This window comes from Piliocolobus tephrosceles, chromosome 3 (assembly GCF_002776525.5).
Source record: "Piliocolobus tephrosceles isolate RC106 chromosome 3, ASM277652v3, whole genome shotgun sequence".
Classification (NCBI taxonomy): Eukaryota; Metazoa; Chordata; class Mammalia; order Primates; family Cercopithecidae; genus Piliocolobus; species Piliocolobus tephrosceles.
This window is the reverse complement of record NC_045436.1, coordinates 78038530-78056199: the sequence shown is the minus strand read 5'-3', so window position 1 is coordinate 78056199 and position 17670 is coordinate 78038530. Positions and strand designations below refer to the sequence as shown.

The window sequence follows — 17670 nt, the reverse complement described above, 5'->3', positions numbered from 1 at the left end:
ATTTAGATGTTCTAGAGTGAATACAACTCACTTGGACTTTCAAGTACTACTGAAGTAAAAAGTAGCATGATACTACCCTTGCCTTTAATATCAAATTCAAACATCTACAATTACAGTAAAGATAATGAAAACACATTTATCTAATCTATTTATTACTTTAAGCTATTTTCTTTTGTATCAAACTAGCTTTCTGTTGAGAATACCTAATTCTTATTCGGATACAAATATTAATTCATTTCCAATTCATTATATCAATTAATATGCCAATTTACATGTCTTATATTCTTGAACACATTCACAACATACTGGGTGCTGTGGTTTAAAAGTTGTGTACCACCCAAAAGTCATGTATTAAAACTTAATCCCCAATATGACAGTAGTATGAGGTGAGGCCTTTATAATGGATTAATGCCATTGTAAAAGAGGCCTCAGAGAGCTGCCTTGCTCTCTCACTCTCCTTCCCTTCCACCTTCTGTCATGTGAGAATGCAGTAACAAGGTGCCATCAATGAGGTATGGCATGTCACCAGACTCTGAACCTACCAGCACCTTGATCTTGGACTTCTCAGCCTCCAGAACAGGGAGAAATATAAATCTCTACTATCTGTAATTTAGCCAGTGTGTGGTATTGTTGTAACAGCACAAATGGACTGACACATTGTCAGTCTTACACTGCTTATACGATTAGAGAAGCCAGTTAACTTCAATCAAGTATATGTCCATAGACTACTCACATAGCTGGCTATAGGTGCAGTGACATGGAACCCTGATGAAAAATAATGTTAGAAAGACACAGCAGAACAAATTCATCTCTTCTTCCCCAAGTATAATTTAAAGTGTAGTCCTTAGTGATAGTAAATCAGTACTGGTACTATAAATACTGAGACTGGCAAATCTTCTTCAGTATGTATTTGGCATACAGCATCATTTCAAATCACATTTCTCTCTTACACATTTTCTCTGTGTTAGGAACATAAAAAGTTTTTCAAATGTAGCAAACTTAAGAAGCAAAAATGGTAACATTCATTAGCTAATGTTAGCAAACCCAGATCTTCTGCCAAGGCTTCAATCACCAACTACAAATACCAATGGAGATTTATATCCTTCTGGCAACTGCGCATCATGAGAGTCCTTTTTTGCCTTTTATAAAGTATAGTGCTTCAGAGCATATCAGAAAGCAAACAGCACCCAGTATCACTGTTATATATCTTGTTTCTGTTACTAATCTCATGGTTTGTGAGAGATTGATTTTAAGATGGTCTTTCTCACTCTCCCAGATTCAAGCCTTTCCGTGCTCCCTTTTCTATAAACTCCTAGGTAAGAATATATTTGGATATACACTGTTCTCTCCTTTCTGCTTTAGATTAAGTACATAGAACATATTTTAGACCCTATATACTGCCTTCTCCTTAGCATGTAACCCTAGAATAATGAACCTAAGGTTCCTTTAAAAATGTTCTCTACCAAACTACAAACAACTGCTCAAGGAAATCAGAGAGGACATAAACAAATGGAAAAACACTGCATGCTCACGGACAGGAAGAATCAATTATCATGAAAACGGCCACACTGCCCAAAGTAATTTATAAATTCAATGCTATTCCCATTAAACTACCATTGACATTCTTCACAGAATTAGAAAAAACTACTTTAAAATTCATATGGAACCAAAAAAGAGTCTGTATAGCCAAGACAATCCTAAGCAAAAAGAACAAAGACAGAGGCATCACGCTACCCAACTTCAAACTACACTACAAGGCTAAAGCAACCAAAACAGCATAGTACTGGTACAGAAACAGACACACAGACCAGTAAGACAGAATAGAGATCTCAGAAATAAGACCACACATCTAGAACCATCTGCTCTTCGGCATGGATTCCCTATTTAATAAATCGTGCTGGGAAAACTGGCGAGCTATATGCAAAAAATTGAACCTGGACCCCTTCATTACACCCTATACAAAAATTAACTCAAGATGGATTAAAGACTTAAATGTAAAACCGCAAACTATGAAAACCCTAGAAGAAAATCTAGGCAACACCATTCAGAACACAGACAAGGAGAAAGATTTCATAACAAAAACATCAAAAGCAATTTCAACAAAAGCAAACATCAACAAATGGGATCTAATTAAACTGAAGAGCTTTTGCACAGCAAAAGAAACTGCCATCAGAGTGAACCAACAACCTACAGAATGGGGTAACATTTTCACTATCTATCCATCTGACAAAGGTCTAAATCCAGAATTTACAAGGAACTACAAACAAATTTACAAGAAAAAAGAATCTCATTTAAAAGGGGGCAAAGGACGTGAACATGTACTTCTCAAGAGAAGACACGCGGCCAATGAACAGGAAAAAAAGCTCAACATCACTGATTATTAGAGAAATGCAAATCAAAACCACAATGAGATACCATCTCATGCCAGTCAGAATGGTGATTACTAAAAAGCCAAGAAGCAACAGATGCTGGCAAGGCTGCGGAGAAATAGGAACACTTTTACACTGTTGGTGGGAATGTGAATTAGTTCAACTGTTGTGGAAGACAGTGTGCCGATTCCTCAAAGATCTGGAACCAGAAATATCATTTGACCCAGCAATCCCATTACTGGGTATATACCCAAAGGAATATAAGTCATTCTATTATAAAGATACATGCACGAGTATGTTCACTGCAGCACTATTCACAATAGAAAGACATGGAACCAAATGCCCATCAATGACAGACTGGAAATGTGGTAGATATATACCATGGAATACTATGCAGCCATAAAAAGGAATTAGATCATGTCCTTTGTAGGGACATGGATGGAGCTGGAAGCCATTATCCTCAGCAAACTATCACAGGAACAGCAGTCCAAACCACTGCATGTTCTCACTTCTAAGTGGGAGCTGAACCAAGAAAACACATGGACACGGGCAGGGGAACACCACACACTGGGGTCTATAGAGGGAGTTATGGGGAGGGAGAACATCAGGATAAACAGCTAATGCACGTGGGGCTTAATACCTAGATGATGTATTGATAGGTGCAGCAAACTACCATGGCACACATTTACCTATATAACAAACCTGCATGCCCTGCACATGTATTCCAGAACTTAAAATAATTTTTTTAAAAAGTTCTCTTCCTATACTGAATACCCCAATTATATATTATTATATATTATATTATATTATATTATATTATATTAATTTACTTATTATTTTCTTCTAACTGCATTTTCCATCATATCACAGTGTCTGGCCCAAGTCTTAAAAGCACTTTGATCAGCTAGTACCCACAATCCAAGAAATGCTGGCCTATAAAGCTTCAGGAGAAACAAAGCATTTGTAAATATTTCACAAAATTTTTAAAATAAGATTTAATATGTAATCAATATTTCTAAAACTATTAATGAGTATTTTACATTTTTTAATTTGTACTAAGTCTTTGAAATCTGCTATGTTTTTTAAATGTACAGCACATCTCAATTTAGACTAGCTTCATTTCAAATGCTCAACAGCCATGTTGAAGAGTGACTACTGTATTAAACAGTACAAGTTTAAGAAGATTCTTCTGTAAGGCTAAGAGTACAGTATTCCCTGGATTCTTTTACCTTTAACAGGATTCTTCTATAGCTTTAATTTTTAAGGGGCAGCTTGGTTCAATATAAAATTCTTATTCCTTCAGTTACCTGAAAATACTGCCCCACTATTGAATTCTGTATTGCTCTATGGAAGTCTGATGCCAATCTGACTTTCTTTCCTTTTTTTTGTTTTAAGACTGAGTCTCGCTCTACTGCCCAGGCTGGAGTGCAGTCACACAATCTCTGCTCACTGTAACTTCCGTCTCCCGGGCTCAAGCAATTCTCATGCCTCAGCCTCCCAAGTAGCTAGGATTACAGGCATGCACAACCACACTCAGCTAATTTTTATATTTTTAGTAGAAGTTGAGGTTTTGTCATATTGGCCAGGCTGGTCTCGAACTCCTGTCCTCAAGTGATCCACCCACCTTGGCCTCCCAAAGTGCTGGGATTACAGGTGTGGGTCACCATGCCCGGCCTTTCTTTCCTTTGTAAATAATATTTTTGCATGGAGGTCTTGAGGATATTTTCCTCTGTATTTGTTTTCATCTTTAAAGTCTGAAGGTTTTCCTACACTATGTCTTTCAGTTGACTGTTTCAGATCAATGTTCACAAGTATATGGTGGGCCCTCTCAATAAACAGATTCTGGTCTTCCTTTACTTTCAGAAAGCTTACACTTCTAAATATTATCTCTGTTTCACAATTTTGTTTTCCTTCTTATGAATTCCAATTGCATGTATGTTGGATCTTTTTGAGTATCTTCTGTATTATCTTTTCTCTGATCCTTTGTCTTCTCATTTTCCTGTTTGCATCTCTTTCCCCAATGCCCCTTATTAAATTTTCAATCACCTCTATTCTTCCTTGGGTACCCTGAAATTTCATCTTAATTTTTAAAACAATTTTCTCATTTTCTTCAATTTCTTCTGGTCAACTCTAATTTCACATCTTCCTGGTGTTTACTTTGGTTCTAAGTTTCTGAATTTATAACTTGAAGGTTTCTTCTGTTCGTATCTGCAAAGGCTTATTTAAGAATATTTAACATGGGTCATACTGTTCTGTTAATGATAACTGCCTCACAGATGGCTTAGACTGAAAAATTTTAATAGCTAAAATGTTTTGATTCTTATTTTCTGCTTTCTTTTTTTGTAGCACCTATGTATGTACCTTATCTGAAATTTCCTATTCAGTGTATAATTTTTTATTTTCCTTGACTAGTAATAAAAATTGAATGCAGTAAAGGCAACAATTTGGGATAAATACCCAGGATTTTTAGTTCAAATGCTCCCTCTTCTGAACAGAGGCCAAAGCGGGGTGATTAGTATGTCTTCTGATTTTGTGGTTTCCTTATTTCTACAGAACACTTCATTTCTCCCTCTTGCTTCTTTCTTTTCATCACCAAGTATATAAAGGTGAACAACTCCATCCCCAAAGTGGTGCTTTCTTGACCTGTCACCTGGAGTCCCATGTACTTTTGAGTAGCCATTGTTAGAATCTAATCTAAGACCAGATCATACTATTTTCCTACTACGGTAGGAATTTTTCCTTCTAAAGGTAATTTTCATTGTGTGCTATTACCCTTGGGCTCCTGGTTCCCCATTTCCCTCTCCTCTTGTCCATGTGGTCTCTGCAGTCGTAACTCTCCCTGTAGTGGTCTCTGAAGCTGAGTAGGCTAAATGTGGATATTTATTTATCTCCGTAATAATCTGAAGTCTGTCTCCTAGTTATGCTGAAGACACAGAATATTGTTAGTTGGTTTTATCTCTTCGTGGATCTGTGTGGACTTTTAGAGAATGCATGGAAAGATACAGATTTAGGAGGCCATCACCATCCTATGGCAATCCAGGAGTCTCAACTCATCAGGAATTGTCAATGTCTTTTTAGTTGACATTTTAGTTGAGAATCCCCTATATTCTTCAAATGCTATCTTTATTTGGTAAAAACTGAATCTTCAGTAGTTCATAAGGAGCACCACTGCTAAGTCCTCAGGGACAATGAACACAATCACTAAAAGAGGCATATAATATGAAAAAATGTAAAGGAGGTAAAAAAAAAAAAAAAACCCAATGAATTCCATTCACAAAAGAAATACATTACTTCTGTGGAACATTTGATAACTCTAGATAAAAAGGTAAAAATCTATTCAAGATACTACTATGAAAGAATAAAATAATAATTTTTCATCTCTACTAAAACAGCAGTAGTATGTTCAGAGATTGCAAACACTGAAAAAAAAAAAAAAAAAAAAAAAGTTGATGATAAGAAGTCTCTTACTTAGGAAGTAACTTTGCTACCTGAAAGTAAGTCTGTTCAAAAATAGTAAATGCATAAAGCTGACTAAAGCAAATGACAACAAAAGTTTTTACTGCTTGAGAAGACTCATGGAGTAATCTAGATTAACACCTTATGTACATAAAGGCATACCTCAGAGATATTGTGAGTTTGGTTTCAAATCACTTCAATAAAGTGAATATCCCTATAAAGCAAATCACACCATTTTTTTTTGTTGTTTCCCAGTAGATATAAATGTTATGTTTACAGGCTGGGCATGGTGGCTCATGCCTGTAATCCCAGCACGTTGGGAGGCTGAGGCAGGTGGGTCACCTGAGGTCAGGAGTTTAAGACCAGCCTGGCCAACATGGGGAAGCCCCATCTCTACTAAAAATACAAAAAATTAGCCAGGTGTGGTGGTGGGCATCTGTAATCTCAGCTACTCAGGAGGCAGAGGCAGGAGAATCATTTGAACGTGGGAGGAGGAGGTTGCAGTGAGCCAAGATCATGCCACTGCACTCCAGCCTGGGTGACATAGCAAGACTCTGTCTCAAAAAAAAAAAAAAAAAAAAAGTTATGTTTATACTGTACTGTAGTCTACTGAGTGTGCAAGAGCATTATGTCTAAAGAAACAGTGTACACAGCTTGCTTTAAAAATATTTTATTACTAAAAAATGATAGCAATCATCTGAGCCTTTAATAAGTCTTATCTTTTTGCTGCTGGAGGGTCTTTCCTCAATGCTGAAGGTTGCTGACTAACCACTGCCTAATCAGGGTGCTGGTTGCTGAAGGTTAGGGTGGCTATGTCAACTTCTTAAAATAAGACCAAGTTTATCATCCTGATTGACTCTTCCTTTCACAAAAGACACCTGTAGCATGCAATGGTGTTTGATAGCATTTCACCTATAGAACTTCTTTAAAGCCTGAAGTCAATTCTTTCAAACCCTGTCAACGTTTTATCAACTAAGTTTATGTAATATTCTAAATTCTTCGTGTCATTTCAATGTTCACAGCATCTTCACCAGGAGCAGATTCCATCTCAAAAAACCACTTTCAAGGCCGGACACGGAGGCTCACGCCTGTAATCCCAGAACTTTGGGAGGCAGAGGCGGGTTGATCACAAGGTCAGAAGTTTCGAGACCAACCTGGCCAATATGGTGAAACCCCATCTCTACTAAAAATACAAAAATTAGCCAGGCATGGTGGCCCGCACCTTTAGTCCCAGCTGCTCAGGAGGCTGAAGCAAAAGAATCACTTGAACCCGGGAGGCGGAGGTTGCACTGAGCTAAGATTGTGTCACTGCATTCCAGCCTGGGCGACAGAGCGAGACTCCGTCTCAAAACAAAACAAAAAAACAAAAAACAAAAACAAAACCAAAAAACACTTTCTTTTCTCATCTATAAGAAGTGACTCCTCATCTGCTCAAGTTTTATCATGAGATTACAGCAATTCGGTCACATCTTGAAGTGCCACTTCTAATTCTAGTTTTCCTGCTGTTTCTACCACATCTGCAGTTACTTCATCCACTGGTTTTGAACTACTCAAAGTCATCCATAAGAGAGGGAATTAACTTGTTCCAAACTCCTGTTAATGTTGATATTTTCATGCTACTATAAAGACGTATGCACATGTATGTTTATTGCGGCACTGTTCACAACAGCAAAGACTTGGAACCAACCCAAATGTCCATCAATGATAGACTGCATTAAGAAAATGTGGCACATATACGCTATGGAATACTATGCAGTCATAAAAAAGGATGAGTTCATCTCCTTTGCAGGGATATGAACGAAGCTGGAAATCATCATTCTGAGCAAACTATCACAAGGACAGAAAACCAAGCACCACATGTTCTCACTCACGGGTGGGAACTGAACAATGAGAACACTTGGACACAGGGTGGGGAACATCACACACGGGGGCCTGTCGTGGGGTGGGCTGCTGGCAGGGGGACAGCATTAGGAGAAATACCTAATGTAAATGACAAGTTAATGGGTGCAGTACACCAACATGGCACATGTATACCTATGTAACAAACCTGCATGTTGTGTACATGTACTCTAGAACTTAAAGTATAATAAAAAAAAAAAAAAAGTTGATATTTTGACCTCCTCCCATGAATCACGAATATTCTTAATGGCATCTAGAATGGTGAATCCTTCCCAGAATTTTTTCAATTTAGTTTGCCCAAATCCACCAGAGAAACCACTATCTGTGGCACCTACAGCCTTATGATATGTATAATGAGACTTTGAAATCATTCCTTCATCCATGGATGTTGTGTTAACGGGCACAAAAATAAGATTTATCTCCATGTACATCTCTGTCAGAGCTCTAGGGTGACCAGGTGCATTGTCAATGAGCTGTAATGTTTTCAAAGGGATCTTTTTTTCTGAGCAGTATGTCTCAACAGTAGGCTTAAAACATTCAGTAAACCATGATGTAAATAGATGTGCTGTCATCCAGGCTTTGTTGTTCCATCTTCAGAGAACAGCAGAGAAATTTAACATAATTCTTAAGGGCCCTAGGATTTTCAGAATGGTAAATGAATGCTGGCTTCAACTTAAAATCACTAGCTGCATTAGCCCCTAACAAGAGAGTCAGCCTGTTCTTTCAAGCCAGGCATTGACCTCTCCACCCTAGTTATAAAAGTCCTAGGTGGCATATCTTTCAATATGAAGCTGTTTCATCTATACCGAAAATCTGTTGTTTAGCATAGCATCCTTCATCAATGATCTTAGTTAGATCTTGTGGGTAACTTGCTTCAGCTTCTCCATCAGCAGCTGCTGCTTCATCTATCACTTTTAGTGCTGTGAAGATGACTTCTTTCCTTAAACCTCACGAACCAACCTCTGCTAGCATTCAACTTTTCTTACGCAGTTTCCTCACCTCTCGGCTTTCTCAGAACTGAAGACAATCAGAGCCCTGCTCTGGATTAGGACATGGCTTAAGGGAATGTTGTGGCTAGTATGACCTTCTAAACAGATCAAACTTTCTTCCTATCAGCAATAAGGCTGCTTTGATTTCTTATCATTTATGTATTCAGTGGAGTAGCACTTTTAATTTCCTTCAAGAACTTTTCCTTTGCATTCACAACTTGGCTAACTGGCTCAAGAAGCCTAGCTTTTGGCCTGTCTTTGCTTTCAACATGCCTTTTTCAATAAGCTTAATCATTTCTAGCTTGTGATATAAAGTGAGAGAGATGTGACTCTTTCTTTCACTGGAACACTTACAGGCCACTGTAGGATTATTAATTGGCCTAAATTAAACATTGTGTCTCATGGAATAGGGAGGTCTCAGGAGAGGAATAGAGATGGGGAGTAGGGGATGTGGCATAGCTAGTTGGTGGGGCAGTCAGACAGACACATTTATCAATTAAGTTTACCATCATATATGGGCATGGTTAACGGCACCGCAAAACAATCACGATAGTAACATCAAAGATCACTGATCACAGATTACCAAAGTAGATATAATAATAATGTCTGAAACATTGCAAGAATTACCATAATGTGACACAGAGACACAAAGTAAGCACATGCTGTTGGAAAAATGGCACTGAAAGACTTGTTCAACTCTGGGTTGCCATAAACCTTCAATTTGTAAAAAACACAGTATTTCTGAAGCTCAATAAAGTAAAGCACAACAAAATGAAGTGTGCCTATAATTATGTATGCTTAGGATTGTAGCCTAGAAGGGAGCCAAAAATCAATACAACAAATGAAATAAAGAATAAGGGCTAGCAAATTACCTTAGGGCTAGAAAATAAACCAAGAATTCAACATGTGAGTGAATATTATGATAGAAAGTTAGCAATGTGGAACTAGACATTAAATGTTTTTCTTCTTTGAAGACAAGTAAACACACAGTATCTCACAGAGTTGTTCTACAAAAAATAAACAATTACATGACTCTCATATGAAATGGGAATTGCCATCAAGCAAGAAACTAAGTTAAAGACAAAAAAAAAAAAAAAAAGAGAGAGAACAAGGCAGGGGAAGACAGCTTACTTCGGGAAGAGAGTTTAAAGCTGTATGGCATCACTTTATGGTCCCCCTGGCAACACAAAACGGTCCTCATCCACAAAATGGAATAAAATGAATAGAATTTGTATTACAAATAGGTTAATTTTTCTTGCCTTTGGGACTTTAATAGTTTCTCTTGCAAGATGATTTAGATGCCACATTTTCCAAAGACAACTCCTGTCTTAATGTTTAGGGATGAAAATAGGTGGTCTATTGTTTTACATTTCCAAATAAGCATAAAATAGAGTAACCATACTACAATCAAATAAGCATTTACTGAGAATCTTCTAACTGTAATCTGAATCAAAAGAGACCAAAATAAACAGAAGCTGATTTATTGGCTGGTAGCCTTCACACATTTACCAAAAACATTTCAAAACTGAGATCTGATGTATTTATATGAGTGAATGAATGACTTTATATTAATTTAGAGCAGAGATTTACACAAAATGCTTGCTTACACAAAATGTTTTCATAAAATCTAGTAAGTATTCATAAAATCTAGTAAGTATTCAAAACTTCTTGTCTCTTAAGATAGACACATATACTATAAATGTTACAGAGAGAAATACTGCCAATGGTAAAAAAAGAAAACCACTCTAAAGCCATACATCAAAGTAAAAATTCTAATTTCAGATTACAGTCATTTGTAATATGCAATTCAAATGCACTAAATTCACACAGTGTAAAACTTTCAAAAGCATTATTTTGTTCCTTTCAGAGATAACCTTTCCAATAAACAGGGTAGTAGACTATAAAATCAAATTTTGTTTATATTTCCACTACACACATTACCATCTTATATTTGTACAGAATGGAGAAATCTTTCTTTCCTGATCAGGTGCAATTGTGGTGGAAACTGTGTTATTTTTAGTTAAAACACCTGACACTTTTAAGGAAGAAATATGAAATTAGAAGCTCTCTGTGTTTTTGTTGTTGTTGCTGTTGTTGTTTAAAAAAGCAAGTACAGATTCTTCTAAGTTAAATGTTTTATAATTTTACATTTAGGAAGACAGAAGTAGCAATGGCTCAATCACCTTATTCAAGGAAGAACTGTAGAAAATTAACATCTCACTAATATATTTTACTTTTTCTTGTTAAAAAGCTATATGCTAACTTTATAAAGTATGCTAATAAATGCCTATAAAAATACATAGATCACTTTATAGTTCAAGAAAAAAGGCTTATCTGTTTTAATAAATATTTGGATCTATTTTAAAGAAAAAACAAAAATTTAAAACACAATGTTAAAACCTAGCTTCTTGGAACAATTTCATGTTACATGAACTCAGCAAAAAGCTTCACTTTACTCAGACTACAATCTTTTATTTTGTAAATCAAGAGTTCAAATCCAAACTCTGACTTCTTCCAGAGCAAGGCAAATAAGCTTATTAATCTGTTACTTCATCCTTTAAATGGTGATAATAATACCTACCTCATGGGACTATAAGAAAGATTAGATAGTGGCTATAATCCCCAGCCCAGTGCTAAACATACAGTAAGTGATCCAATGACAGGCGTAACTCCTAAATCAAAGACTGAACATCTGCATGAACTCCTTCTTCCAAAGTCCAATTCTTTTTTGTCAGTAGTCTGAGGCATGAGGACATTTATAAATTTTGTTTCAGATTGTTAACAAGACATTCTTTTTGTTCCCTTTCTGGGACGTCATTAAATTGGTGAGAGTTTATTGTTTTAATACCTTGTGGTTACGTGGCCTTAACATTTTGTGATATACAATTTCAAGACCATTTTCAACAAAAGGTACAGTGAATAAGCCCACAATGGGCTTATTCTAATCTAAGCTAATTTAATCTAATAATTATGAATTTCTCAGTGTTTCTTAAATCTGTTCTTTTAAAAATTATAAACTTTTTACTCCCTTTTTTCTTCATTTCCCTTCAACTTCATCTCTGTCTTCTAGTTTCTCTAGGAGACAAATGGGCAACCTCTAAAGATGACCAAGAATATGACTCTAAAGCAAACAGTCTATTTAAAAGTTTACTGTCTAACAGAGAAAAAAAGTGTCGTTGAAAACAGACAAAGGTTATAATAAAAAACTGCTCAAAAAAATATACCTGAGATACTCAATTTACTTAGGCTAATTACGTTACTGTGTAAAGCTGCCTATTACAGGCACATGTAAAAAAAAATTAGGTCATCGTGCGGTTCTTTCCAGTTTTTAGACCAGTGCTATCCATAAGAATTTTCTGTGATCATGGGAATATTTTATATCTGTGATTCCCAAGAGGGTGGTTATCTGCCAAATACAGCTACTAAGAAGTAAGACTAAGGAACTTACTTTTAAATTTTATTTACTTGTATTAAATTTAAATAGCCACATGTGTCTACTAAAATGGATAGCAGTCTTAGACATTCTGCTTTCCTGTCTTTTTTCTTTACCATTTTAAGCCTTACCCAGATGCTCTTATTGAACTCCTTGTTTCAAATCCCTTCCTGTTATCTCTAAGATTAAACAGCATGACAGTTATAACCTCAAAATAATTACTGAAAAATAATTTTAAAAGCTAGCTCTTAAATGTGCTTTTTTGATGAAAAGTACTACAATTATTTTAGATTTTTCTAATCAAGATTTACTAAAAAATAAAAAACACATACATCAACAAGTGTTGAAACCTTACAATTAAAACCCTAACAATATATACTTTCCCCTTGATTCTTTGTCAGCTACATAATTAGTTTCAGGATAGGACAAGAGCATAATTAAAAACAAGTACAGAACAAACCACAGCACAACCAAGTAGAATTAACATAACAAATGAAAATCACTCTATACTGATCTATTAATGGTGATAATACAGAAATTAGTGCATAGAAATAGGATAAATAAAATGCAATACAAAGTGTTAGTCAATGAAGAATTGTACAGTTTCTATCTCTAGCATTATTTATCACATTAAAGATGAAATCTTACCCCAATTTCAAAAGATTTTTGATGACTACTAATGGCTCCTTCCAAATTTATCTATGCATACATACGATTTTAAGGTACAATTATTTTAAAATATAAGATCCCAAAAAAATGTTAAGTGTTTTAAGTTCCCCCTCTGTTTCTCCTCTCTATCCCTCCCCACTCTCCTGACATATAAAACAGTCTATTTTTAAAGCACAGACGTAGGTGTTAAGAAAAACAACTACGATGCTTGACTGTTAGAAATGAAACAATGGCCTCTCTCTGGGACTGGTATTAATGTCATCACTACCCATCAATTCCTCCTTTCTTTGCCTATCAACTTGGCTTTGAGGATCTTGTGGGGGCGTGGAGGGTAAGTAGGAGGGTAGAACACGTAAAACAATCTCAGTATTCAGGGACATGATTCAAAAGAATTCAAGTTATATGAATACAAAGTTATGTGCTTAACTACATACCAGTTTCTGAATGACTACTGATTTGATTTTCCTCTTTGGAATTTGAGTAAACCTAATGAAACTTACTATTTTGAGCCAGGGCTTGAAGCAGACAATCCAAGCATCCTTCTAAACTATCCTCAGTCCTGTCAACAGCTGTTATCTTCAGCTTCTTCAAGGTATCACTGAGACTATCTGCTTAAAGAAAAAAAAAGAAAAATCAGAAACTCACCAACCTTATGACCACCATATGTTACACGATAACAGGATAAACAGGTACCACTAAACTGGAGAGCTTCCTATAATAGCAAATTAACCTCCACATACATTCCAAAATGGCATTAGACTGTACTATCAAAAAAAAATTTTAAATACACTTTGTTCACTTAACTCAGATATGAAATATTGATTCTGTTAGGTGTAAGATACCAGGAATATTCCAAAGATTATCAATGAACATCTTTTTTACATATTCTTATAACTTATTGAGCTTGTTCAGGAAAGCATCTATGGCCTAGAAAAATTAAATGTTCACAAAAAAATTATATAGTTTTGCAAACATTTTATTTCATTGTTCACTTCCTCTGTTGTACATTAAAGACATAAAAAAAGTTTTAGAAAAATTTCAAAATAATATGAATAATATGAAAAATTCCAAATAATACAAACTGTGATAACTACAAAACTTACACTGTCATTTAAAAAATACTTTACATCAAAGTACTGTTTTAAGCCCTAACATGCACATTTTGGATTATAAAGCTATGTTTTCTTCCTAAATTATATGTGAATTCCTCTAGATCACAGATTCTCAAAACCTCTTTACACTATTAAAAGTTATTGAGAATCCCAAAGAGCTTTTGTTTATATTATTGCTATAGACATTTAACATATTAAAAAATCAAAACTGAAACTTCTTTCAATTTATTTAGTAATTTACTGTAACAATTATAAACCTATTGCATATTAACATAACTAGCATTTTAATGAAAAAAATACTATTTCCTAACAAAAAAATTTAGCAAGAAGAATGGCATTGTTTTTGTTTTGTTTTGTTTTTAATATACTTTAAGTTCTGGCTTACATGTGCAGAACATGCAGTTTTGTTACATAGGTATACATGTGCCATGGTGGCTTGCCACACCCATCCTCCTGTCACTTACATAAGGCATTGTTTTACATTTTTAGAAATTTCATCCAGGCCCAGTGGCTCATGCCTGTAATCCCATCACTTGGGGAGGCCAAGGTACAAGGATCACTTGAGGCCAGGAGTTTGATACCAGCCTGGGCAACAAAGTGAGTCCTCGTCTCTAAGAAAAATAAAAATAAAAAAATTAACTGCATATGGTGGCACGTGCCTGTATTCCCAGCTACTCAGGAGGCTGTAGTGGGAGGATCACTTAAACCTATGGAGTTTGAGTCTACAATGAGTTAGGATTGCTCCACTGCACTCTAGCCTGGGCGGCAGAGCAAGACCCTATCTCTTAAAAAAAAAAGAAAAAAAAAAAGGAAAATAAAAAAAAGAAATCTCCATAATGTGGTTTAACAGAAGATAACTGGACTCTCGTATCTACTTCTGTATTCAATCTTGGTTAATGTGCTGTTTTGGTTTGAATAAATGAAGAAAATTTAGTCTCAATATATATGTAGTCATCAGAAAACAGGTGAGTATTTTAACAGCCTTTTCAGATAATTGCGGATATTCATTGATATACTAAAACTGGACACCTGGCAGTTCCTTAAAGGTTAGTTAACCTGCTAAGCCGAAACAATATGAAAGTTTCCATTCTCCAGAAGAGGAAAGATTTATCTGATTAAGGCTGAGAAGGACTACTGGACATGTAGAGCTCAACCCCTTCTGCATTCCTGTTCTTTCAGAAGGAACAAGAATTTTCTGTTCTACACCTGTGGCTGTCCAGGTGTACCAGTGACAAAATGAGTAAATATGGATAATTCAGCAGTAAATTGTAAGTAATTCCATTATGAGTCTACAAATAGAGGCCTTAATTCTAGACTTTATCAATTTCAAAGCAGATATTTTAAATTGTAGCAGACGACTCATCTGTTTATATCTCCAGTGGTTCTAAACTTGGGTGAGAAATAGAGGATATTATTTTTGTATTCCTTCAAACCATGACAGTAAATTTCAGGAGCAAATCCTTAGCATCCAAATTACTTTTTGTATAATTTCAGAGACCTGTATTTTATATTTCCTTAAAAACATTGAAATTGTTCTAATGAAAATTTGTCAGCCTCTGGCTGGCAATGAGGCAGTAAGCAGAGATAGAAATGGAGAAGTATTAACAAATAAAATAAAATTTTTTCTTAAAACAATTCCTTTCCTATATATCAACATATGGTCTAGTTTGTCTTGTGAAATATATGACATCTTCAAAGGGTTAAAGCAAAGTTGACTTGGTCATTAATTTTGAGTCTCCCACTTCTTACCCACTCAACCACTCCTTAAAACCTGATCTAACCAAGTCCTCTAAAAGCCTATCAAAATTACTCTGTCAAAGGTCTTAAATGATACCTTGACAAAGCCAATGAATTTTTCTCAGTCCTCTTATTTGATATCTCTGTAGCAACAGACTGTTTTTCCATCTCTGAAACACCTCTTAACTTAGAAACATCAGTCTCAACACTTGTTTTTGGTCTTCTTCAATAGATCTTCCTTCTCCATCTGCCCCTTTAAAATTAGTGTACCCCAGTCGTGCACACAGCCTCTTCTCTTCCTGAATAATATATGTATGCCCTTCATAATATTAGGATGGTATGCTCTTTCCTTCTGTCCTTCCTTCTTTTATCCAGTTGGACAGACCACTTGCTTTATCTTCCTATCAATATAAAGAACTGTCACATTTTAGGCCTTGTTACATTTGGATAAAACCTGATGCAACTTGTGGTAACTGTGAACAGCTAACCATCATTCCTCACATTTCTCAAAAGTACCTGTTAAAGACAGACAGCTACACTTTCCCACTAAAACCTTCAAACTTTGCCAAGCCTTTTTATTCTTTTATCTTAGGCACCAGAGGCTCTTTATACTCCAATCTCTCTCTTCTACAAACCAGAAACAAATTATTTACTGGTCTGTAATTACTTGCTGCAACGGAATAGTTTTCGTAAGACCTAAATTTTTAGCTATCACTTCCTCTCTTTTCTTAACATCAATCTAAGAAAAACTAATGAGGAAAGTGAGGCTGTTTTAATATTTAAATAATTTGACCATAAAAGTACTTAAGATCATCACCATCATCAAAGAATATACTTGACTGTGAAGAAAGGATGGTCCCAAAGAACCGATCTCAAGACAGTGTCATCTTAAACTAGGAAGTCGTGAAATTCTTTATGTTATTTGTGGTGGCATTTTTCAGTTTATATTCCTCACAATATTATTCAGAAATGGTAGCTTTATTTTCAAGGTTACTGGATCTAAAACATTGTACTTCTAGATGTTAATGAATTCTATCACTTTACTATATGCTAGTAAGTACATACATGGGTATATAGATAGATACATGTTTGTTATCTTTGGACAATTATACCATTGTTGATGATAAAACCGACAGGAGACAAGTACATAAGAACTGCTAACTGAGCTTTTAAGGTTCAAGACATTTTTACCTCACTTCAAATGTCACTCAATTTTTTTCTGTATTTATAATTTTCACACAACTATCTAGTAACAAAGCTTTACTTTAAAAGCATCATTATCCACATCAAATCTAAAAAACAAAATTATGTCTGAGTTAATGTGGTTTTCAAGTACCTAGAATACAGCCAATGCGTGAATGGAAGAATTTCAAGTTTATCTCAAAATGAATGGCATTAAGTCAATTAGGGGCACCTGGCTTAGCAGCTGGAAATAGCAATCTCTCTTGAATATTATATTTTACTTACCTAAAGGGCTTAGTATCTGACAGAATGAAGATACTTTTAAAAGCTTGTCTAATGAAGTAGGAATAGTAGTTTCTGTTAGCATGTCAAGTGGAAAGATCTGGGTTTAAGAATTATAATATTTTCAGTTTTACTATGTTGTATTTCAGCTTCCTACTTTTCTTTTCTCTTCTTTTTTTTTTCTGTTTACCAGAGCTGGTCCTAAACCAATTAGAAACTTTTACAACTCACATTATGTCCTCATCTCCCATTACTTTCTCACACATCATGTACGTCAGTCCCACTACATTACTGGCTTTTTCCCAAGCATACCTCCATTTTTACAATTGTGAGAATTAAATTCTTTTCTAAAATTTCTTTCTGTGCATTTTCCACATATAGGATGGCTACTTACTTGACAAAGTCAAATAATATGCCAAGTCTTACACGAAGCTTTCTGTATTCCTGCAGTCAGAGGAACCTTCCTTTTCTAGGCTCCCATATTTTGTTTATACCTTGATAAACATGACATTTTCTATTTTTATATGGATTCTTTAATGTTA

The 17670-nt window shown here is 35.3% G+C and overlaps 1 protein-coding gene across 7 annotated transcripts in view; it reads right to left on the bottom strand.

The window, feature by feature from the left end:
* The window catches only part of RAP1GDS1 (Rap1 GTPase-GDP dissociation stimulator 1), a 173757-nt gene that overhangs the window by 129379 nt on the left and 26708 nt on the right, over positions 1-17670 (bottom strand). For 4 of the 7 annotated variants that reach the window (XM_026455039.1, XM_026455033.2, XM_026455035.2 and 1 more), the window contains exon 2: positions 13316-13426. Coding sequence is in view for 5 of the 7 variants with exons in the window: in XM_026455033.2 (XP_026310818.1) it covers positions 13316-13426 (111 nt within the window). In the remaining 2 variants the exon portion in view is untranslated. The remainder of the gene's footprint in view (positions 1-13315; positions 13427-17670) is intronic. The other 3 variants (XM_026455034.1, XM_026455037.1, XM_026455038.1) reach the window with 1 other exon arrangement.